Source organism: Bufo bufo, chromosome 3 (assembly GCF_905171765.1).
Source record: "Bufo bufo chromosome 3, aBufBuf1.1, whole genome shotgun sequence".
Classification (NCBI taxonomy): Eukaryota; Metazoa; Chordata; class Amphibia; order Anura; family Bufonidae; genus Bufo; species Bufo bufo.
In genome coordinates this window covers 105,329,885-105,355,714 of record NC_053391.1, presented here as the reverse complement: position 1 = coordinate 105,355,714, position 25,830 = coordinate 105,329,885, and the positions used below count along the sequence as shown (strand labels likewise).

At 44.1% G+C, this 25,830-nt stretch overlaps 1 protein-coding gene across 2 annotated transcripts in view; it reads left to right on the top strand.

The window, feature by feature from the left end:
• The window catches only part of GIT1 (GIT ArfGAP 1), a 139,395-nt gene that overhangs the window by 86,515 nt on the left and 27,050 nt on the right, over positions 1-25,830 (top strand). The window contains exons 9-13 of one of the 2 annotated variants that reach the window (XM_040423446.1): positions 3,614-3,662; positions 3,997-4,069; positions 21,140-21,237; positions 21,331-21,442; positions 24,652-24,779. In XM_040423446.1, coding sequence (XP_040279380.1) covers positions 3,614-3,662; positions 3,997-4,069; positions 21,140-21,237; positions 21,331-21,442; positions 24,652-24,779 — 460 coding nt within the window. Of the gene's footprint in view, positions 1-3,613; positions 3,663-3,996; positions 4,070-21,139; positions 21,238-21,330; positions 21,443-24,651; positions 24,849-25,830 lie in introns of both variants that reach the window. The other variant, XM_040423445.1, reaches the window with a different exon arrangement.

Below are 25,830 nucleotides of genomic sequence, written 5' to 3'. Positions count from 1 at the left end.
AGTTTTCTAGCACAAAAAAAAGTTTTTTACTAATAAAGTATATTACAAACATGTTTAACATTCCTGTCCCTAAAAAATAAACTGGAAGGACAGTTACACTTTAAGAACCAAGCAAATTTTGGTGGCAACATTTTTGTTTTTCTCTCCCCACCTTTAAGGAGTCTTACACTTTTTTTATTTTCCATTTACATCTCCCTATGAGCAGTTGCTTTGTACTTTTTAATGGAACCATTTAAAGAGGTTGTCCGGGCTTTTTAATATTGATGACCTATCCTCAGGATAGGTCATCAATATCAGATTGGCGGGGGTTCGGCACCCCCGCCGATCAGCTGTGCAGGGAGACACATGTATTTTACTTTCTGTCTTCCTGCCCATTGCTGTATGTCTTTGGAACAGCAGCAGCAGGCAGGAAGAGAGAAGGGACATGGCACCTGCATACTGCGCATGCCTTCTTCCCGTAGAGCTGATCGGCCGGGTGTCGGACACTCGCCGATCTGACATTGATGACCTATCCTGATGACCTTTTAAATGTAAAAATTATTTATCGAGAAAAAAAATATATATAAATATCGCTTTACGTTACCATATTTTAATACACAAACTTTATTTTTCTACCAAAAGACCATGTGAAGGCACATTTTCTTTGGCGTGAGCTGTATTTTTTTTTTTTTTTTTTTATACCATTTTTGTGAATTTTTTTAATTCAATTTTTTGGGGAGATGAGATGACCAAAAAACACCAATTTTTCTCACAGCTTTCACAGCATATGATAAATAATGCAACATTTTAATATTTCAGAACTGTTCAAACATAGAGATACCACTTTTTATTTTATGTTATTTTTTAATGTAAGAAATTGGAAAAGGGTGTTTTTTGAATTTTTTATATTTTGTTTCTTTAATAGTTTTAAAATCTTTATTCAGTTGATTCCCCCCCCCCTTTTTTTTTTTCTCTTTTAGGTCCCCTTAAGGGACTTGAACCTGCAATTGTTGATTGCTTGTACTATTCATAGCAATACAGTTTTACTGTGAATAGCAGGGTGTAATAGGAGCTATAACATGGCAGGTCAGTGGAACTTCAGAAGGCCCCAAGCTGTCATAGCAAGCGAATTCCCTGCGATTATGTCATGGGGCTGACAATCAGAGCAAGCGGGACTGCGTTCCCGAGTCTAACTGCTCAGATGCCGTGGTTGATATTGACTGCAGCTAGAGTTTAGCTAGAGAGTTACGGTATATTTGATCCCGACTGCTCCATATATTCCTTAGCGACTAATGGCGTGCATTGGTCGGTAAGAGATTAAAGAGGAGCTGTCACCTCTTTTAACATTGTCCTTTTTTAAATTTTTTAAATAATAATTCTGTAGCATCCTTTCCTAAAACTGTGAATTGTTCCTGTCCTATGTTATTCCTCCTGGAAATGAAGTTGAGTACTGGGTATTACTATTTCTCTTGTCGATGTGATGTGTCCCTACAAACGTTGACAGTCTGTAAGCATTGCTGGCAGCATCAAAATGTTTTTGGGGCCTGCCATGTTCCGCCTCTTTGGAAAGGTGCTTTATTATCCTGATTAAAGAAAAAGCTACTATTGCCTGATAAATAGTATTCTTTAATCTGGTCTATTTGTTTCCTGGCGTGCTATCAGACCAGTGTTTACATTCATAGTGTCCTAGGTAGGGATGAGCAAACTTGTGTTTTAAGTTCGGCGTACAAGGTTTGGGTTATTGAAGAATTCCGTTATGGATTCCACTACCACGGACCATAAGTTATCGTCCGTGGTAGCGGAATCCATAACGGAATTCTTAGATAACCTGAACCTTGTACACACAAGTTCGCTCATCCCTAGTCCTTGGTCCATAGATGTAGAGGAAGAATAAGCTGTCCAGTACTCCACATAGTTAAGCTACGTCACTCCTTTGGTCAGTTTTAGATGTTTATTAGACATAATACAGCAAGAATTATTGAGCGTGACCTGCATATTTGGAGCACTTTCTATACCTTTTGAGAATCCATAGTTCTCTCTTCATGCTCGATGAATGGTTAGACTCTCCTAGTGGAAGATAAGAGCTTGTGCTATGAGACAAGTTAGCCGGCCATCCCCGGCTGACCCCTTCCTATCTTATAGCATACAGTCCCACACTTGAGCTGAGGTGGAGAGGCTGAAGCTTCATCCCCCTCCTCCCTGTCTGCTATTTACCGTTTTTCTATTAGGCTATTTGTTTCTGGACTTTATAGAACCTTCAGGCCGGGAAAAGAGGACGATGTGCTTCTGAAAGTTGAGGAACGCGCAACTTTCGACTAAAAAGATGTGCTACAAAATGTATCATGTACTAATGATTTATTCGAAGAAAACTGTAACAGTTGTAAGCTTGTAAAATGCTGATGATTTGCAGCCGCCAGTAGGGGGAGCTTACTGAAATTAGACTTCACTCCCATCGAACTCCCTGAGGCTTAGTTAACATCCAAATCCGCACTTAAAGGGGTATTCCCATCTGGGATGTTGATGGCATATCAGTAGGATACGCCATCAGTGTCAGATAGGTGCACATTTGCGACCCACTCTTATCTCCAGAACGGCTTCCCCCACCACAAATGCGGGGCCACACTTTGTTTACCACTATGGGAGTAATAGGCGATCACTGTGTTGCCATCAGATTTCTTCCATAGATCCTACAGTAAAATACAATAAGGATTTTCCATAAGCGAATCCGTAATGTGTTTAGCCTAATAATTCTGTCTTCAATAAGTGAAGACTAGTGACTTGCAGGCATTACATTTAACTCAGTGGCTGTGCAGAGGAAAGAAGGAGACTTGTACCACCAGAAACATATGTTATACCTTTTTTCAGTAAGGAATTTTGGACCTTTTTAGATATATTGTAGGAAATAAAATGTTTGGTGCTCTTTTATTAAAGGGGTTTAACCCCACCAATCAGTCGGAACTTACCATCAAAACTAAACCGCTTGTACCAGCCACGCAGTGGGCACATCTGTGTAGTTCCAGCACCAAACTTTATGAAAAAGCTGATTGACGGGTACCAAGAATCAGACTCCACCGATGACCTCAAGGATAGGTTTTGAGTAAGTCCCAGACAACCCCTTTACGTTTTAAGGAACCACTTCAAGTAGATGAGGCAGATACTTTTCCTTACCTTATGCTATTACTTACTATTTTAACATATGCTAATATTTGTATGGGTTCTTTTAAGGGGGTTGTGTCAAGTTTTAAAGTTAATCCCTATCCACAGAATGTAGGATAACTAACTAACTGATCGCTGGGACCCCCGGTGATCTCAAGATTGGTGTTTCTAAGTCCCCATCCGTGTGCCCTAAAGCTCCATTCATTCTCAGCGGGACTGCCGGAAATAGCCGAGCACCCGTACTCTTATCTCAGACAGAGTGGTAGGGCGCTCCATCAGGATGGGGACATCGGACCTCCACCTCCCAGCAGTCGGACCCTCAGTGTTCAGTTAGTTATCCCCTATCCACAGGATAAAGAATAACTTTAAAACTTGGCCCACCACTTTAGTAGATGAGGAAGAGCTTTGTAAGCTCTAGATGTCTTGGTATGTTTAGGTGTCATGGGTTTATATCATAAGTTATATTTTTCTGTTACAGTTTGGACCTCTCTGAACTTGCAAAAGCTGCCAAAAAGAAGCTCCAGGCAGTAAGTTCTCGATGCTAGCACGAGGCGGGTGTATTCTGGGAATCTGAAATCACAGCCTGGTTCATTTATCTTTCACACTGCCTTTGTCATTCTCTACCTTTCCGGACAACTTGTCACCCTCCCCGGCTGCACTCTGAGTGGCACTTTTGTCGTCTTCTTTAATCACATATTGCTCTGTTCCATTGTAATTATGGAGCTGTCACTTTGAGTACGCTCTAGTGAACTTGGTTGTCATTATCTAGCACTTCTCCATCCTCTCTCCTTTCTTGCGATGGACATTTACCCACTGCCTATTATTTTCTCCTGATTAACCAGGCACTCTGTTTATTCACAGCTCAGTAACCGGCTTTTTGAAGAGCTGGCGATGGATGTCTACGATGAGGTAGATCGAAGAGAAAATGATGCAGGTAGAACCTTTTGCAATGAGTGTCTAATATGTATTAATATTTACCAGCACGCTTGATGTACTGCAAGCAGCATGGAGTACTCCTCAATTACATTATGAGTAGTTCTGTGCAGGCATTGTAAATGGCAGGTGCATATACAAGATCAGAAAACGTCACTTAGGCTAGTTTCACATTTGCGGCACAGCTCTCCGTTAGGCAGTTACGGCAGAGAACAGCCTGCCCGAGTTCTCCAGATCCGGCATTGCTAGATGATACTGGGATGCCCGTGGGCCCCATTCTCAAATGGGTCTGGTGGTGATCCGGACGCCACCCGGCCAGGATTCAGACGGAGAAAAAGAAGCTCCACACAACTGTGTTTGTCCGGATGATTCCCGGCATTCTCTGCTGGAGAGCTGTGCCACACATATGAAAGTGGCCTTAGGCTACAGTGAAACATAATTTACATTGAAGATTAGAGGCTTCCCTGATCTGCCTATTAAAGCAGAAGTTTGGGTGTCAATCGCAGCTGCCCTTGGCACTACTTGGCACAACTGGTATGACTTCACAATCTTACATTTTGGGTGGGTTTAGATATAGCTACAGTGGAAGCTGCAGTGGAAATCTGTAACTTAAAGTTGCCTTACATGCCATAAAATCTGAATTTGACACTGAATGGGACAGAGCAGCCTGCAATGCATATGAACAATGTTTTTTCACCAAATTAAATACGATGCAATAATAAAATTCATTGGTGTCTGTAGGTACATTGAATGCTTGGTCTACATATTTTGTAACTACAGTCCAGCACCAGTCGTCTTAAAAATCCCATTCAAGGGATGACAACAGCTTATCCTCTATCCACAGGATGAGAAATGAGTGTCTGATCAGCAGGCGTCTGACCTCTGGGGTGGTCTTCCCCCTGCTTCGTTCCACTCTGAGATAGGCAAGTACAAGCGCTTGGCTATCTCCGACAGCCATATAGAGTGGAATTGTACGGCGGACATTCATGTTTGTCTGCCACCACATTTAAACGGGGAACACAGCAGTTCGACCCCCTGTAGTCAGACACTAATCCCTTTATCCACAGGGAAGGGGATACGTTATTGTCATGGGACAACCCCTTTTGTCCAGTTTATGACAAAAATATGCCAGATTTCCTGGAAATTTACCACATACTGAAGTGATATTAGCAAATGGAAACAAATTAGATATAAGGGTCCATTCACACGTCCGCAAAATGGGTCCGCATCCGTTCCGCAATTATTGCGTAACGGGTGCAGACCCATTCATTTTCAATGGGGCCCCGAAAAAAAAATACATGTCCTATTTTTGTCCGCAGCCACAGACAAGACATTTATCATAGTGCCGGCCATGTGCGGTACACAAAATGTGGAACGCACATGGCCGGTGTCCGTGTTTTGCGGATCCACAATTTGCAGGCCGCAAAACAGTTGCAGACGTGTGAATGGACTCTAATCTTCTTGTGTGGACTTCATGGCCCACTGCATGGTTGTATTATACAAAATGATTCACTGTATATCATAGCTTAACTTTACATATTGTATAACTGTTTGCAAGACCTGAAATGACTTCTGTTGGCCCACCAATATATGATAACTTTGATACTGATGCCCAGTGGGGCCGTGCTTCAATACCCTACACAGTGGGTGACCGGGAGCATCGCAGTGGGGGCAAATTTAGAGGGGAACACAACGTTAAACTTATGCTGATCATAATGCCATATCCACAGATCAATATTATTGTGCAGAGAAGATACCAGCATTGCAGCATGCTACACATATTCATGAAATTCTAGCCAAAAATGTATCCTGTGCTACTTTTGAAAGCCCAGTTTATTTGCCTGCAGGCATCATGCTCACCCTGCTTTTAAGGCTGGGTTCAGACCTGAGCGTCTTTGATATGCGCGTTTAACGCGCGTTTTTGACGCGCGTTTTTGACGAGCGTTTTTTGCAATAGTAAACGCGCGTTTGACGCGCGTTTGTGTGATTGACTGCAATGTCCTATGGCCACAAACGCGCGTCAAAACGCCCCAAAGAAGCTCAAGTACTTGTTTGAGCGTAGGGCGTTTTACAGCGCGTTTTTCAGCGCTGTAAAACGCTCAAGTGAGAACCAGGGCCATAGGGAAGCATTGGTTTTCATGTGTTGAGCGTTTTACAGCGCGTTTGAACGCGCTGTAAAACGCTCAAGTGTGAACCCAGCCTAAGTGTCATGCCATTGCTTAACTTTGTGTATGGGTTGTTTAATGCATACAAACCACATTCAGTCAGTCAGTCATTAATATCTAAGTGATATAAATATTTTATTGCTTTTATTCAAAACTACAAATTCCTTCTAGTATCTGATGCTTTCAATTGTGCTGTGACTTCCTGCTGGTAGAGGCAGAGGGAGCTTCTTCATGCGGTTTTTATGAATTCCTATGCAGCAGCATATATGAAAATTCTGCATGAACTGAGATACTGTATGATAAGAGACCACTTTAGGGATATGAAAAGAAAGCAAGTACATTAAAGCCGTGCCAGTTGCTGATGACAGCTTTGGGACCACAGTTGATAACCATGTGTCTTTTCCTCTCCGTATGGCATGGCCTCTATTGGTTTATATCACTGATATTAAATATATGGCCAGCTTTTATATTTAAGATGACGTGTAAAGTTAAGTGTGCTCGACAAGATTATACTAAAGCTCCAGATTTATTGTAGATCTTCATGTCCTGGTTCTGAGCTATGAAAAGCCTTCAGCCTCCAGACATAACACAGCATTTGTGGCTTTGGGGTTTTATAAATAAACCCATCTGCTGGCGTGACCGAGGAGGCGCTCTACCTCTCTACAATGTGGCCTGCTGATTTTTAACTATTACATTGAGTCTCATCCATATAATTGTAGTTTAATTTCACTGACCATGAGCACATTATGAATAATTTACATTTCTCATGATTTGGGGATAGATACTGAAGATAATATATACTGCCAAAGCCATGATCATATGCTTTAATGCCTATGTATGGCATATACCGCGGGGGGGGGAGAAACATACCACTGGTTGAGAAGCTAGGAATTAGTAATTGAGTTACATTTTTGCAATTGGTTTGAATGAATACGTCTGGTTACAAAGGACACAGAGATCCACCAGGATTCATTCAAAAGCATCAAGTTTGATGGAGAGACCAGTCCAGCTCAGGTACATGGTCATATCAGTAGACCCCTTTATTGGAATCCTGGTATTGGCTGTGTCTCTTCTACCCAGCTGGCACCCTGTAGATCTCATTGTCCTTGGTCATTTTCTGTATACTGATTGTGCAAACCTCCTGCATCCAGTTGGAACTGGCTACCTCAAACAGCAGTACGGTAGCAATGTCTCATCACAGCGACTGCTGATGAACCTCTTTCCTAACCTTCATCGACTTTAACCTTGTCATGTATCTTGACATCATCTTAATAGAGCATCACCTTCTCCTGTTCTCCTTTTTTATACCTTGTGCACACGAACGTATTTCATTTCCGTGTCCGTCCCGGGTTTTTTTGCGGACCGTATGCGGAACCATTCATTTCAATGGGTCCGCAAAAAAAAAACTGAAGTTACTCCGTGTGCATTCCGTGTCCGTATGTCCGTTCCACAAAATAATAGAACATGTCCTATTATTGTCCGCATTACGGACAAGGATAGGACTGTTCTATTAGGGCCCAGTTGTTCCGTTCCGCAAAATAAAGAATGCACGCGGACGTCATCCGGACGGATCCGTTTTTTGTGCACCGCAAGATACATAAGATTGTGTGCATGAGCCCTAAGGGTGCTTCTATTCCTAGCGGTAGTGGGGTGCATGGCTTGTATAGGTTTAACGTGGTTTTGATATGTTTCGTCTGTAAGAGATGACCCACACCCTATGGCACACTACCACTAGGTGTACAGAGTGAATGTGCTTAAACTACAGGAATTCTGTTCCATTTTGGTGTTTTGTTATGCCCCCTATATATATATATAGTTATATTTGTACCTTTAGCTTCTTATGGTGTATCGAAAGGGACCAATTAGGTACAGTAACGTGTACGTGCGATTACAACATTTCAATTAAAGGGGTATTACGGTTACATTAAGTTTTCCCCTATCCACTGGATAGAGGATAACTATTAGGTCAGTGGGAGGTCAAGTGGATTTCTGCAGTTATCTAAATTCATCAGATCTGCGTCGCCAGTGTCCGGTGTGATAGTAGATAGGCACACCTCATCTGGTCTCTGTATTATTCCAGATGAAGTGTGCCCATCTGCCATTACACTAATTATTTTTATTGTCTATCGTGACGGGGTGAAGTCACAAAGATAAGAGCACCTTATCCAGCGTAAACCGAGGGTGAGACGCTCTTCCATATATTGTAGTGTCTTGTGTGAGCCTTCTTTTCACTCCTCCATTATCGTTTGAAAAGAAGTTGGCCATGTCTAATATTTTCATCCTTTAATCGGAAAAAGATCTTTCGTTCTAAGAAAGATTGTCTTTCTTTGAAAATACCTTCCCGTAAAGATTTTTCATCTATCACCCGGTTTCATTAAAAGCGTATGGGCAGTTTGAACAACTGTGACGGCCAATATGGACTAAAATGTCTATAGCCATGTCTACAAAACGAATGTTCATCAGATGATTGTTTGTTCAACCATCATTCCAACTTCTTCCTAATGGGTAACCCACCTTAAGAGATGGGAGAAGACTGCCAGAGGGGGAAGAAGACCAACTACAGAACTTATTGGAGACTATAAATACAGCTGCCAGAGCAAAAAAGAAGACTGACTGTTTGTGATGGGACGGGGGGGAGAGGAGTGAAGACAACATTGGTCTATGCAAGGATTTTTTTGAGTTGTAGCCATAAAGCAGATAAGCAGTCAAGTGACATTACCCAGCAGCTCGCCCTCAGTAATACCAGTCCGTGGTGGAGCTCAGGGACACAAAGGCAACTGTATTTGGAAACTAGTGGTTAAAAGCCTTTTGGGACGTTTTACATGATTTGTGGAATTACTCCTTTTAAATTGATGTGGCAGGTCTCACGGTGTACAACTGGTAATGCTGCGTCCCTGGAATTTATGGTTGTGACTGAGAACTGGCTTCTGAGTACACCTTTTTCCTCCAGTCCTATACATGACTGATGTTTCTTCTTGTGCTGATCTTATATTTCTAGTTCCCATTTTTGCATGTTTCTTCACATTACACCGTCCTAAGCTTCTGTATGTTACTAGGGGCTTCACAAACAACTTCAGTCAACAATTCTTTTCCTTCTCTCCATTGCCTCTACACAACACTTCCTCTTTGCTCCAGACAGAGACGTCACACGTCAGGATTGCCAAGAGTATGTGGGAAGGGGAATGATCTAATCTTAGTTCAAAGTCCATTGCTCTGGGCATGTAGTGGGTTAACCCAAGCTTGTCATCTGGAAGGTTCCTTGCTGCCCAAAAAGTAAATTTTCTACCAAAGTGCAAACCGCAGGAGAGCTATGATTAAAAAACAAACAAAAAGCTTCACCAAAAGGCTGATATACATTTTTTTTTTTTATAAAGCAGTTCCTGACCCATCCCACATTCCATAAAGCTGCCAATTTCTCAGCCGTGTAAGCAGGCTGCAACAGACGTTTTCATGTTAAGCGAGCAGACAGAGCCTTTTCTGTTGCTTCTTCTTGCTCGCCCCCAGGGCTGAAGAAACGCTGGACCACACGTCAGGCTGCCCAACTTCTCCTCGCCAAGCTAAGACAAGCAGCAGTTTATCTCCCGGTCGCCCCATCCTTACGTCTGGTTGGTAGTCAGATGGATTTTGGAATATCTCTCTGGATCCGAGACGTGAGGACAGGTCTTCATTACTTTTCATGGCGTCTCCATTGCTGTAAAGTGGTTGCTGTTCAGCTGGATACAGTCTAATGTTCTTTGTAAGTAGCCATTGAGACTGGGGAGAGACTTTCTGCAATGTTCTTAATTGGGATTCCGGACAAAGTTGAGGAAAATGACTACGCCCCAGTACTGATAATCTCTAGATACCTCCATAGTGAATGATACGAACAGCTTCATTTTAGGCTTCGAGACGTTCTGAAGCTTTTAGAACTTTGTATCTCATAAAGCAGAATAAACAGAAGTACGGACACGTTCAGTCTTTGAAGTCAAAACCAGGAGTGGATTCAAAAAGAGGAGTCGTATCTATCCTTCATACATTCTCTACTTTTTTTTTTTTTTATCTACTCCTGATTTTGGCTTCCAAAACTGCTTCAAAAAACCTGAATATGTAGCCGTAACCCGAGTGGAAAGGCGCATTCACTTGTTAATGAAAGTTAATACATATTGGTTCATTTATTAATTTTACTGAATGGATGTTGTTTTTTTTATTTTTTTGTTTTTTTGATTTCTTGTGTCACAGAGAACAAGTAGATGGCACTAATTATCTGCCTAGGAAAATGTGCCATCTTCCCCAGATGTTGTACAACGAAGAGCAGCAGATTGAAATGTTCCTCCTGCTGTCTACATTACCTAGAAAGGATGTGTTTTCCATACAATTTTTTTTTTTTTTTAAAGCCATAAATACTATATTGAAGGCAGAAGTCTTCAGTTTTTGTCACAAGCAATGTAGCGTTTTATTGTTACAAGATGTTGTTTTTTATACTTTGTAATGCTTTGTGAGAAGTGGTGCCAGTTCTCGGGTATGACCGTGCACACTACTTTCCAACAGAAGGCGTTCATTTAGGGGGTATCACCATGTAACATGAATATGTAGGGGCTGCTGTGTATTCCTGGAGTGACGGTAGTGTTGGGTTCTGTTAGCAGTAGCGCCATTGTTTCTGTCATCATCGGCCCTATAGAGTTTATGATGGATCTTCGTGATTCTAACTAGTCTCCAATATTATTCCAGTTGTATGATGCTATTCTGACTCTGGAGCTGCACCTAAAATACACAGGGTGAAGTGGACAACCATCTGAACATTAAGTTGTTTTTGTCTTTAGTTTTATCTGGCCGCATAGGGATTATCAAATCGCTGATGCAGATTAGGATGTTGTGCTGCTATATTTCATATGTGATTCTTTTAAGTCTGTTGCAAATTTGCATAATTACCATGTGATTGACTTTAAGGAATTGTCCACTTAGAACACTGCCCTTCCTATAGGTAGATCCTCTGATCAGCTGTTACCACCAGAGAATCTCCCAGCAGGCCACATTTCCCAATAGGGGTGTAACAAGTAACCGTGGGGGCCCCAAAGCAAAACATGTAATGAGGTCATAACGGAATAATAACTACCTTCAGCCGCAAGTTCAGAACACATAAAGGATTAGGATTATTTGGTTTTCTCTTATGCACAGGGATAACGCACACAACGATGACACAGTAGTGGGATAATAATGTGCAAAGTGATTTTACAGAAAAATAATCATGTACACAGCAATATCACAGTGAAGGGATAATGCATGCCGTGATGTCATAGTACAGGAATAATGCCCATAGTGCTGTTACATTAGTGATGTCACATTAGTGGGATACTACTGAGTGAGGTCACAGTAGTGGGATACTACTCAGTGATGTCACAGTAGTGGGATACTACTCTGTGATGTCACAGTAGTGGGATACTACTCTGTGATGTCACAGTCGTGGGATACTACTCTGATGTCACAGTAGTGGGATACTACTCTGTGATGTCACAGTCGTGGGATACTACTCTGTGATGTCACAGTCGTGGGATACTACTCTGTGATGTCACAGTCGTGGGATATACTACTCTGTGATGTCACAGTCGTGGGATATACTACTCTGTGATGTCACAGTCGTGGGATACTACTCTGTGATGTCACAGTCGTGGGATACTACTCTGTGATGTCACAGTCGTGGGATACTGTACTGTGACATTACAGCATGTGAATTATACAGGTTATCAATTATCCAATTAATCAGTAATGTCACAATACAGGGATAATATAACATGACTTCATAGCACAGGAATAAAACACAAACTAGAAAAGCTACAATTTTGGGGGAAATTGTGTGAAGTGTTCTTGCCTCCACCAGTAGTCTACAACTGGAGTGGCTGGAGTAACCGTGGAAAGGCTGGACTGGGCAGAGTAACTTTTTGGACTGGGCAGAGTAACTGTTGGAGTGAGTAAAGATAGTAAACATTACACTAACCAATTGATTGATCAAATTTAAAAAGTGCACAAGGCAAGCTTGATAGAGTGAGAAATGCATTTCAACTTTTATTTATTTATATAGCACATTTAATTGCAATATTGTTGCCCAAAGTGCTTCATAGTTACATTAAAACATATATTTATAAAAACATAAGCAGCCGATTTGTGTAGGTGGGCTTGTAAATGAGGGAGCCGTGGCAGTTTAGAAATCATGTCCTGATTTTTTAGCTCACTCCATTTCCACTATGCTGCTGTGGGGCTCCGGATCCCGAAAGCGTGGGTATGAAAGGTCCAGTTTAGTCCAGCGTATCTTTGCAGCTCTAGATCTCTTTCCTTTAGGGCTCTTTCACACCTGCGTTCTTGTCTTCCGGCATAGAGTTCCGTCGTCGGGGCTCTATGCCGGAAGAATCCTGATCAGGATTATCCTAATGCATTCTGAATGGAGAGAAATCCGTTCAGGATGCATCAGGATGTCTTCAGTTCCGGAACGGAACGTTTTTTGGCCGGAGAAAATACCGCAGCATGCTGCGCTTTTTGCTCCGGCCAAAAATCCGGAACACTTGCCGCAATGCCGGATCCGGAATTAATGCCCATTGAAAGGCATTGATCCGGATCCGGCCTTAAGCTAAACGTCGTTTCGGCGCATTGCCGGAGCCGACATTTAGCTTTTTCTGAATGGTTACCATGGCTGCCGGGACGCTAAAGTCCTGGCAGCCATGGTAAAGTGGAGCGGGGAGCGGGAGAGCAGCATACTTACCGTCCGTGCGGCTCCCCAGGCGCTCCAGAGTGACGTCAGGGCGCCCCAAGCGCATGGATCATGTGATCACATGGATCACGTCATCCATGCGCATGGGGCGCTCTGACGTCACTCTGGAGCGCCCGGGGAGCCGCACGGACTGTAAGTATACCGCTCCCCCGCTCCCCGCTCCTACTATGGCAACCAGGACTTTAATAGCGTCCTGGGTGCCATAGTAACACTGAACGCATTTGGAAGACGGTTCAGTCTTCAAATGCTTTCAGTACACTTGCGTTTTTCCGGATCCGGAGTGTAATTCCGGCAAGTGGAGTACATGCCGGATCCGGACAATGCAAGTGTGAAAGAGGCCTTAGATGGCATGATGATATTCACACAGCTGTAGTTTCTTTTCATAAATGTAGCTACTGTAGTTGAAACACCTCACATACTCTCTACTGTATAAAACCTTATTTCCAAACTTTTAAAGGGGTTGGCCATCCTAAGTATCAAAAATCCAAAGTGCCCCAGACAATAGCCCAAACTATGAAGTATTTATATCATGCTAAATGTGCTGGCTGTATGTAATTTTTTTTCTAATCTGTTCACCATGACATGTTCCCCTGAGGAGCACTCTCAGACAGGCTGTGTGGGCGGAGCAGCTGTAAAGTGAAAGTAAATATCCCAGCATGCATTGCAGCAAGCATCTTCAGAGGAGTAGTCACATGACATCCCCACCCACTTCTGTTCCTATAGAGACAAGAGCCCCTCGGACTTCTGTACAGACACAGCAATAGAAAGCACATCCCAGTCCCAGCAGTAAGGAGAGGTCACTTCACTGGCGGTTGCCATGTTCAAAGGGTTGTAGTTTAAAAATTATAAATCCTACAGCGAAGAGCTTTATAGAGGCATAGTATGTCTCTGAAATATTAAAAATGAAGGCACAGTCGCAGTTTAGAAATTGCCCTTCAAGTTTGAGGTGGCTAGAGTGGAGTTTCAATTTTTAGTGGCAGCAGGGATAGCTGAACGTTTTGATATACGATTTGTGTAGGTGGGCTTGAAAATGAGGGAGTGGTGGCAGTTTAGAAATCACGTCCTGATTTTTCAGCTCACACTCTAGCTTTTGTCATCTCCCACTCTAGTTTTGAACATTCCGCCATTCATTCCTATGGGACCAATTTCGCCACAAAAACGCCGATATTTTGTGAACCATTTGGCGAAACATTCCACAAAGTAATAGCACAACAAATCGGGAACAATCCGCACGTTTCGGTATATTACTGTCTATGTAGTGTAATAACTGTGGGAGGAGTTAGGGTGGTAAATTTGGCTACAATAAGAATATATATGTGAGATAACAGTAAGTGGTCTTGCCATGCAGGAACACTCAATACGGTTAGCATGTACATTGTGACCTCACAGCATGGGAAAAATATGATGTCCCAGTACAGGCAGAGTGGTAAATCAGGACTAATGCAGAGAAGAGATGATGCACATAGCAAGGTTAACCATGAGAATCCACACTGCCTTCCTTCATCCATAGTCATCACTAACTGCACCTTATAGCTAAACGGCGGGGGTGAGCCATATAGCCGATGCTGTGCCTGCTACATTGGTAGTTAGGCCCATGCACCATTTGCAGATACTCTCGTCTCTAGCCACCTTCCCCCTAAATGATATATGTATGCCCTAATCAAGCACATAGATGGCGGTTGTCCTGAACAGACATCCCCTTTAACAATCCATACATGTGCTGTACATGTTCTGTGTCTGTTTCCCCAGTCCTCAGAACTTGTGCGGTGTTATATATTGCGCCAAATACAGTGGCATCCGAGAAAGCCGTGCAGAATGTATTCTTATCCACTATATTTGTCAGGGTGGAAGTTGTAGTACATGTAGTGAAGCTGTGTCTTTCTTCTGACTGTAATGACTAGCGGCCAGGAAATCTGACCATGACCAGTGATTACCAGCACACTTTACTTTCCGGTCTCTGTGCAGCCGGCTGGTGTGACCTTAGTGTAAACTTACATTGCTAGAAGTGCATTTAAAGGGGTTGTCTGAGGTCAGAAAATAAAGTCTGCTCGCGTCCATGAGCTATGTCTGATATTGCATTACACTCACGTGAATGGAGCTGAGCTGCCATACCAGACACAGCTCTCACGGCCTTTGGTTTGCGATGTGACACTGTTGCCACACTTGCGGTTGCCCGCGGCAACGTGTTGCTGTGAGAGCATGCGGTGGCAGTGTCTCTGCCTTCTGGGTGATTGCCAGGACATGGTTGCCACGCATGCTGTTGCCGGTGGTAACGTGTGGTTTGGCATGCTTGTGTGTGCACTTCCCCTTTGTTGTAGCCTCCCTCTGTCTGGTGCTGTAAGGGTGAACCACCTTGCTGGGTGTGATCACTTGTACTTCTTAAACCTGTGGCTTTAGGTCAGGTGTGTGGCCTTGATGTGTGCTGGAGTTAAGCTCCTTATCTGGTTGTTCCATCTGTCCAGTGAGGGCCATCCTTGTGGTCATCTATGTTATCCTGGTGTCTCCTTCCCTTCCTGTCTCCTTCCTATGTTCAGGGTGTTTGTGTGTCTAGTTTGGTGTTACATGTCTGGTGGTGTTTGGTGTCCAGCATGTTTACTTGACATTCCCCTGTCTCATGTTATTGCAGCTATGGGTGTCCTGGGTTCCTGTGTGGTTTGTGGTGTGTGCTGTGTCCTTTGATGTTGGTGTGGACAGCAGCACTAGTGCACGGGTTCCAGTCAGTGTGTCTGTGGCAGGTAAGAGTGTTACTGGTCTCGCTTACCTGCCATCTCCTTATAGCTGTATGTGTTCCCCTCTCCTTGCAGCCTGGCCTCAGATAGAGACTCCTGTTCCTCCATGACTGGGATGAACAGGTCGTCTCTCCCCTGCTCCTAAGTGAGGGATTACCAGGGCGACTAAGGGTCTCCAGGTATCCTGAGTATGAGTCGTCCTACCATCGGGGTCCGCTCATACGGTGAGGAGTCAGGGAGAGGATTAGGGACGCGGTAGGAGGTGACCTGCTCCCTTATTACTCCCTTTTGGCCAGGCTGATCCCCTTTTACCCTTTGACACCGCACGGTGGGTGGTTTCCCCCACTCCCCGCCGTGACAACAGCCCAAAGACAAGAATGGTGCGGTTTCAGATTTTTTTATTTTTATTTATTTATAATTTTTACTAAGACAACCCCTTTATTAAAGCAGGTTCCTCCATGTGATATGTTTAACTGTCTGGTAGGATGAGGAGCCCCTGATCAGACATGTATAGCATGCCTTATTTATATGTCAGAAATGTGTGCCATGGGAAACGACATAATGGAATAAACGAAAATCAATATAAATCCAAGCGGCTCACCCCCTGGACTGTTTTAGATAAGGTGCTCTATCTGTATGACTCACCCCGTCAGAAAATGGGAAATTAGGAAAATAATTATTATAGATAGGCACTCTTCATTAGGAACCACCCAGAAGCATAAACCCCTATTAAGATATTTAATATAATACGTTCCTAAACAAAATATACTTCTAACTTAAAATCATAAAGATGCATAAGGGAACCTGTCACTGGGATTTTGTGTATAGAGGTGGGGACATGGGTTGCTAGATGGCCACTAGCACATCCGCAATATCCAGTCCCTATAGCTCTGTGTGCTTTTATTGTGTAAAAAAAACTATTTGATACATATGCAAATTAACCTGAGTAATCTAGCAACCCATGTCCTCAGCTCTATACCCCAAATCCCGGTGACAGGTTCCCTTTAAAATCAGAATTCCCCGATGTATAAGCGTTTGCTTGTTCATTAGGCAATTGGCAGCTGTATTACACTTCAAGATGATCGCTAATGAGCGTTCATGCGAATGCTCGTTAGCGAATATCAGCCAGTGTAATACAGCCTTTACGTGCAAAACCTTAAGTTGGAGTTTTTTCAGTAAAATAATGGAAGCCCAAAAAAATATAAGGCACAGAAAACTGCTAAACACCAGAAAAAGACCTGTATCACAACCAGCCTCTTTCACACGGGCGTTGCGGAAAAATGTGCTGGTGCGTTCCGGGAACACACGCGATTTTTCCGCGCGAGTGCAAAACATTGTAATGCGTTTTGCACTCGCGTGAGAAAAATCGCACGTGTTTGGTACCCAAACCCGAACTTCTTCACAGAAGTTCGGGCTTGGGATTGGTGTTCTGTAAATAGTATTATTTTCCGTTATAAGGGCTCTTTCACACCTGCGTTCTTTTCTTCCGGCATAGAGTTCCGTCGTCGGGGCTCTGTGCCGGAAGAATCCTGATCAGGATTATCCTAATGCATTCTGAATGGAGTGAAATCCGTTCAGGATGTCTTCAGTTCCGGAACGGAACGTTTTTTGGCCGGAGAAAATACCGCAGCTTGCTGCGCTTTTTGCTCCGGCCAAAAATCCTGAAGAGGCATTGATCCGGATCCGGCCTTAAGCTAAACGTCGTTTTGGCGCATTGCCGGATCCGACGTTTAGCTTTTTCTGAATGGTTACCATGGCTGCCGGGACGCTAAAGTCCTGGCAGCCATGGTAAAGGGGAGCGGGGGAGCAGCATACTTACCGTCCGTGCGGCTCCCGGGGCGCTCCAGAGTGACGTCAGGGCGCCCCAAGCGCATGGATCACGTGATCGCATGGCACGTCATCCATGCGCATGGGGCGCTCTGACGTCATTCTGGAGCGCCCCGGGAGCCGCACGGACTGTAAGTATACCGCTCCCCGCTCCTACTATGGCAACCAGGACTTTAATAGCGTCCTGGCTGCCATAGTAACACTGAAAGCATTTTGAAGACGGATCCGTCTTCAAATGCTTTCAGTACACTTGCGTTTTTCCGGATCCGGCGTGTAATTCCGGCAAGTGGAGTACACGCCGGATCCGGACAAAGTGTGAAAGAGGCCTAACATGGTTATAAGGGAAAATAATAGCATTCTGAATACAGAATGCATAGTAAAACATCGCTGGAGGGGTTAAAAAAAATAAAATAAAATATTTAACTCACCTTAGTCCACTTGTTCGCGGCCCGGCATCTCCTTCTGGCTTCATCTGATCTCTGTGCAGCAACAGGACCTGTGGTGACATCATTCCGGTCATCACATGGTACGTCACATGATCTTTTACCATGGTGATTCACCATGGTAAAAGATCATGTGACGTACCATGTGATGACCGGAGTGACGTCATCAAAGGTCCTTGACCTATAATTAATGCTCACCACAGGTCCTATTCAGTAAAGGGGACAGAAGTGATACCGGGCTACGCGATCAAGTGGATTAAGGTGAGTTAAATGATTATTTATTTATTTTTTAACCCCTCCAGCGCTGTTTTACTATGCATTCTGTATTCAGAATGCTATTATTTTCCCTTATAACCATGTTATAAGGGAAAATAATAATGATCGGGTCTCCATCCCGATCATCTCCTAGCAACCGTGTGTGAAAATCGCACCGCATCCGCACTTGCTTGCGGATGCTTGCGATTTTCACGCAACCCCATTCATTTCTATGGGGCTTGCGTTACGTGAAAAACGCACAAAGAGGAGCATGCTGCGATTTTCACGCAACGCACAAGTGATGTGTGAAAATCACCGCTCATTTGAACAGCCCCATAGAAATGAATTGGTCAGGATTCCGTGCGGATGCAATGCGTTCACCTCCCGCAACGCATCCGCGCGGAAAACTCGCTCGTGTGAAAGGGGCCTAAGGGTGATGTCACACAGCGGTTTTCTAAAAAAAAGCTGCTTTTTTTTTTCCTTCCAAAGTCGGAAGTGGATTAGAAAGAAATGGTGAATATAAAGTAAGGACTCCGACTATTCCTTGCTGCTGGATCCACTTCTGGCTTTGGCTCAGAAACTGCAGCAGTGTTTTTCCAATAAGCGGTGTGTGTGAAACCGCTGTGGTCCCATACAGAGGCAGAAGTGCGTTAGACGCTGCTGTATCCTGTGTGTCTCTGGTGGGTCTGTCAGAGCTTCGTGTACAGGGATGACAGCTCTGATCATGGGGAGGCCCTGCACAAGCCGCAGCATGTGCGCACACACCCAGTAATCCTTCCTGGCCTGCTTGGTGTTAGAGAATTAGGTTTCCTGGGATGGCAGGGCATAGTGGAGGGAGTCGAATATATGAATATGCTTTTTGTTTCTCTCCTCCTAACGGCAGCTGAGAAAACAAAAGTGAGGTTAATGGGAGCTGTGTAATAATTACAGAGTGGGTGCCCAGAGAAACAAACCAGTGCTGACGGCGCACGCTCCAGGCACAGGTGTCTTCCCTTATAAGCTTTGTTGCCCTTGGACAAATGTCAGGATTTCCCCTAGATCTCGCCCACCTAGCGTGCTGTCTTCATGCCAGCCATTCTTCATTGCTGCTCCCTAGGTATTGATCATGCCGTCCAACCACGATTCTGCCATTATGTCTTTTGCTGTGCAGAATTGATTTTCTTTGAAACTCATTATTCGACCACTTGATCAGCATGAGAGGACCCATGTTTGACGTAGTTTTCACATTGGACCAGAGGGTTGTGCGGAGTTTCTTTTTCAGACGGTCCAGCTTGTTGTAGTTACACAAGGCAGATTTGTTGGAGATCTTTCTGCGACATGAAATTGGTACCGTCCGTCTGAATGGGTTCGGTCTGGCGGCAAGCACGTGGATTTCTGCAAGCCCCATCTTGGTGAATGCAACCCTAGCAGAATTCTGCAACAAATTAGAGTAGGTTCACACCTACCAGCAGCCTATCTGAGTTGATTGGATCCAGCCTAGCCGGATACTGCCGTTCACCGCCAGACGCCATTGACTATAATGGTATCTGACAATAATAATATATCCTTTTATGACATACTGTATGGATGTCGCAGAGATCCTCACCTGTTATCACTAAGGAAAGCTGTGGCTGGCCGTGTCTTACATACCAGCCATTCATATCCATGGATGGTCTGCGTAAGCCAGAGCAAGAGCTGCTGATGTTGGCAACTGTCCAAGTATGGCCACTCCTCTGTGAGAAAGCCCCATGAATTTTAAGACCGTTGGGGTACGACCACGTGCATGGTCATGTCACGGATGCGGTTTTGAAGGTGCCATGCAGCCCTTAACAATGCAGACCGAATAAATAATGCGGCCTGTGTGGCCGCGCAGTACTCGACACGGCCACGATGTGTGGCCGTACCCTTACTTTTTACCATCTAACAAGTGAGCTACTAGCTTTTTTGTTGTTCATTTTATTGCCCTTTAAAGGGAGTCTGCCTGCCCCCCCTCTCCTTTTTGATCAACAGGGTCAGGTGAGAGGACAATGCAGGAAACGGGCCCTGTCAATCAAGGAGGAGGAGGGGCTGGCAGAGGAAATGGGAGTAGCATGTGTGCACAGAGTGACTTGGGCCCGCCCTCTGTGCACTTAACTGCTCATTAGCATATGGATTAAATGACTTTTTTTCCAGAATGAAGCAGCAGATCTCTAAGTGAAAGGTATCATTCCATTCAGCTGATATAACCCTTCAAGGCATCGTGCCTGGTTTAACCGATTCACTTCCAACACCTCCACGATGCTGAAAATCCATAATGTTCTAAGTTTGACTAAGGCTACTTTCACACTTGCTCTGTTGTTTTCCAGTATTGGGATCTGACAGAGGATCTCAATACTGGGGGAAAAAAAACGTTTCCGTTTAGTCCTCATGCATTCTGAATGGAAGGAGATCTGCTCAGGATGTCTTCAGTTCCGGCAGTGGTTTTGTGTCCGGTCATAAAAACGGATCTGGCACTGAAAACAATGTAAGTCAATGGTGACTGATCCGTTTTTTATGGAGCCTAAACAACTGGATCTGTCACCCATTGACTTTCAATGTATTTAGGACGGATCGTTTTTTTTGTTTGTTTTTTTTTTTCTGTTTTAATTTCACGCAACCGCATCCTAACGGAACGGAAGCATCATGATGTGCAAAATCAAAATGGATCCTTTTAATTCCGCTATTGAGATCCTCTACCGGATCTCAATACCGGAAGTAACAACCCAAGTGTGAAAGTAGCCTTATGTAGGCCGTAAAGTATACTTTAGTGATGTGCCGGAGTTGAAAAGGAATGCAGATGTGGTGCCGTGAAGTATTCTCCTCCTGTAGGGTGTAGGACACCCGTATGCATCAGCTTACGAGAAAACATGTGGTTTGCTCTCTCCTCATTCCCTCTCCTGTGCTTGTATCCAACAGTCTGGCTGACAACGCAGAATCACAGCACGTTGGTCACGGAGCGCAGCGCTGTTCCGTTCTTACCGGTTAACCCTGAATATTCTGCGACTAGGAATCAGGTAATCTCAGCGTCCTCCTTTTCATCGCTTTCTGATAACCCCTGTCTGTGAGATACGCCTAGTGTAAAAACTCTCGCCTTTGTCTCTCTTTAGGGACGCCAGAAACTTGCACGTTTCAATGCTCGGGAGTTTGCCACTTTGATCATTGATATTCTGAGTGAAGCCAAGAGAAGACAACAAGGAAAAACCTCTGTAATTTCTACAGGTAATTACTGCCACTAGATTAAGAAAGTCATGTTTATATAATTATATACCTGTGTGTGTGTGTGTGTATATAAATATATATATATATATATATATATAATATATATATATATATATAATTTGCAGAAAAACAGGCGATTTCATGCAAATATCTCAGCATATCTTGCATAGACCCCCCAAATGCTGGATAATCTGTGTTCTCCATCCTTGCGCTACTGCAAGGGGCAGATGTAGATACTATTGGTATCAGAGATACTGTAACTTTAGATAAAATTCAGAGGCAATTGACTCCCAATTGCAACAGGCCTAAAAGTGGCTGTACACATTATATAGAAGCGGGTTGAGGATTCAGCAACCATTGAATGAAAGATCGCCTGGTTAAAGGGGTTAAACATGTCCCCTCTCCTGCAGATAGGGCCTAAATATCAGATGAATGCAGTTCCAACCTCACAATCACAGTAAGGCCTCTTGCACAAGACCGTATGTATTTTGCGGTCCGCAAAAAATACGGATGACATCCATGTGCATTCCATATTTTGCAGAAGGGAACAGCTGGCCCCTAATAGAACAGTACTATCCTTGTCCATAATGCGGACAAGAATAGGACCTGTTCTATTTTTTTTGTGGAACGGAAATACAGAAACGGAATGCACACGTTTTTTTTGCGCACCCGTTGAAATAAATGGTTCTGTATATGGTGCGCAAAAAAAAAAAACAACGGAACAGACACAGAAAGAAAATACGTTCGTGTGCAAGAGGCCTAACAAAAATGACCGTATGTACTTAATGACCCAATCTGGAAAAACGGCAATGGCGGTCTGTCACCGGTCAGCCAGGGCCGGTGCAAGGATTTTTGCCAACACAAGCGAAGCTACATTTTGTCGCCCCCCCCCCCTCGCAGCTCACCTGGCCCTGGTCCCGTCTGCAGCAGCTGGCTTCTCCTCTGTGTGGTCCTGGTATCTTCTCTCTGCTTCAGACAATCGCTGGTTTGAGGACCGTATTTTTCCCCCTCTAAGACGCACCTAGGTTTTAGAGGAGGATAATAAGAAAAGAAAAAAATCTTCATTACACCTCAGGTCAGACTAGCAATCGGACCCCCAATGTTAATCAGACCTCAGCTCACAGCCCCAATCAGACCCCCAATTCTAATCAGACCTCAGATCAGCCCCCCATGTCAGACATCAGCCCCCCATGTCAGCCATCAGCCCCCCATGTCAGCCATCAGCCCCCCATGTCAGCCATCAGCCCCCCATGTCAGCCATCAGCCCCCCATGTCAGCCAACAGCCCCCCATGTCATCCATCAGCCCCCATCCATCAGCCCCCCGTCAGCCATCAGCCCTCCATGTCACATTTCTCCCCCTCCATGTCACATTTTTCCGCCCTCCCCCAGGGTGCGCCCTAAGGCAGCCGCTTGGTCTGCCTTATGGTAGCACCGGCCCTGCGGTCAGCTAAAACTGTCATCCATTGTTAAATGTCGTCATGCGAAAGTTAGTTTTAGCTCCAATCTTTACCCAGTTTGATCAACTAATGTGTATGGCTACTGCAGGAACTGTGCCAGTTAGCCCTTAGATCAAGATAGTATAACACTGTGATGTAAAGGACACCATAGGGAAGATCTACCCACCTGATTATTGCCCTGATAAGCGAGTTTCCCATAAGACCCAAGGCTTATAATCCTGACAGGCCTGCACATAGATTATTGGGCTATTTTTTCCAGATCTGCTCAGTGAATGTCTTTTATAATGCATCGGGGTAATATATAACTCTCCGGATGCAAGTACACAAGGAGGTTAAATGCTTTTGTGTCTAGAGCCACGTCTGGATGCAGCTCTCGTCTTTTGCTATAATGAAGTTGCGTTTCCCATGACATAATTTGAAAAGAAAATCACTTTTCATAACCTTGTGGACAGGATAGCTCCTCGGAGGGCCCTAAGGTGTTCCAGAGACCTGTGTGCAAATGTATCTTCTAACTTTATCCCTTAGATCTTTATAGAACGTCCAAGACTGTAGTTTATACTTTACTTTAGAAAATCTAGTAGTTTGTCGTTTTCCTGCATGGATTTTCATGCATTTTCACACCAAAACCCATGGATTTTGATGCAGAATCGCCCCAGATCTCACACTTTGAATTGCAAAAGGTGCAATCTGCACTGAAAACACGCACAAAGAATTGACATGCTGCAGATCTCAAAAATCCGCACTGGAGACTTTCCGCACAGTGGACGTTATTTTGGAAATCTCATCTACTCTGATACGGTATTGCGCTGGTTTTTGCTACGGAAAAGTCAGCGGACTTCACTCTCTCCATTGCAAAGGGAAACTGACATGCCGCAGATCTGAAACCCGCACTGCAGGTCGATTCACACTGATTTTTGTACTTGGTGTCTGGATGAGATTTTAAGAAATTTGCCGGTATTGTACAATACTGTGGATATGGACCGATAATCAGGCCAATGATTGTGGATGAGTGTTCATAGAAATGCTCGTTTCCAGCAATTGACCTGTGTAAAAGATACCGGTAATCACCTGATCAATGAGCAACGCTTGTGCATCCGGTGATGGTGTCTTTCTTTCATCTGGCACCTAAAATCATTGGGGGACATTTACTATATGATTTACTGCGCACGCCATATTTTCGCAAACTTTTCCCGCTTAACACCACTTTTCGGAAGTGACAAGAAAGGGGGGTGTAGTGAGACTGTCGCACGGCCAGCAGGAGGATGCACCAAATCTAAGAGAGGTGTGCGCCTCTGCATACATTTTGCACATCCTCCAGTGACACAGAAGAAAACGCCAGTCTTGATAAATGCCCCCTATTGTTTCTGTGTAGCAGATTTTCTATGGGGACAAGCAATCGCTGTAGCAATCACTTCTCCCCATACAGCGGGGATGATAGCGTCATGCAAATGCAGTCCTCATCTACTTTGACAATTAGGCAATTATTGGGAACATTTGGTTCATTCCCGATAATTGTCTGGCTCATCGGTCCATGTAAAGAGTCGGTTGTTATAGTGTGAAACGTGCCATATTTTCAGAATTTTATCACTGCAAGTAATTTAACTACGTCCTAAACGGCAATTCCATTCCTATGCTGGCACTTTAGGTTCATTTATTTTATCGTTATCTATGTTATACTCTTAAACGTAGGAAACGTAAAAATAAGAGAGGTTTTTAGCGGTTTATAATAATTAGAACTGTTTACCTTACAGACAACTTTGACTATACTCTGAGAAACAATGCCAATGACTGTGATGACCAGCACGACTATGACAGCGTAGCTTCCGATGAAGACACAGACCAAGACCTGCTCAGAAATTCCAGGAACAATCGAGCCAGGGTGAGGGGGTCAGAAGATATCACACAAAGCGGTTCATGTTCAGACACCAGAAGACACTATACATCTGTGGTGGGACATCAGCGCCTGTGTATCCCAGATACGTGTTGTGTGTTCTCTGCATGCATTATTTTGGCTTAGTCACATATCCTGTCTGGATTGGTCCCAGCAAAACCAGCGCGTTTAATCAACTACCCAGACCTGTGGGAAGACTCAAAACATTATTGCTGAATTTTTGGTCTAGCCCCCAGCCATTACAAGAATGCTGAAGGCCTGATCAAAGGAACAGTATTGTCTTACAGCTCAATTCGTAACTATGATAAATAATTATTATTACTTTATTCACTTATATAGCGCTACTATATTCCGCAGCGCATTCTAGACATTATCATCACTCTGTCCCCAATAGGACTCACAATCTAAGTTCCCTATCCGTATGTCTTTGGAGTGTGGGAGGAAACCGGAGAACCCGGAGGAAACCCACACAAACCCGAGGAGAACATACAAACTCTATGTAGATGTTGTCAAGGGTAGAATAAAAAAGAGAAGGCGGCACTCACCGAATCTTCAATAAGTCGTAGCTTTATTCAGGTTAAAACATAGCGGGTGCGGGTCACAATTCACAGAAGAAAAAAGGCAACAGCCGTTTCGCACAGCAATCGCGCTTTGTCAAGCTTTGGCTTGACAGAGCGCGATTGCTGCGCGAAACGGCTGTTTCCTGTTCTGGCTGAGCACCACTCTATTTTTTGCATGGTTGCTGAGAGCAAGTTACCTGCACTGTACCGCATTAGTGCCGGCTGTGTTTTCTCCTTTGTATTGCGTCTATGCAGATGTTGTCCTTGGTTGGATTTGGACCTAGGACCCCAGCGCTGCAAGGCTCCAGTGCTAACCACTGAGCCACCATGCTACCCCTTCTCAAGTGATTGGAGACTGGGGTTCATATACCCAGAGTCATCCTGGTGCTTAGTATGCCACATGTTCCGTGCACCGTATTATAGATGCTGCTGTGTAGATTTAGATTGCAGCCTGACTATGAAGAACACAGTCACTTTGG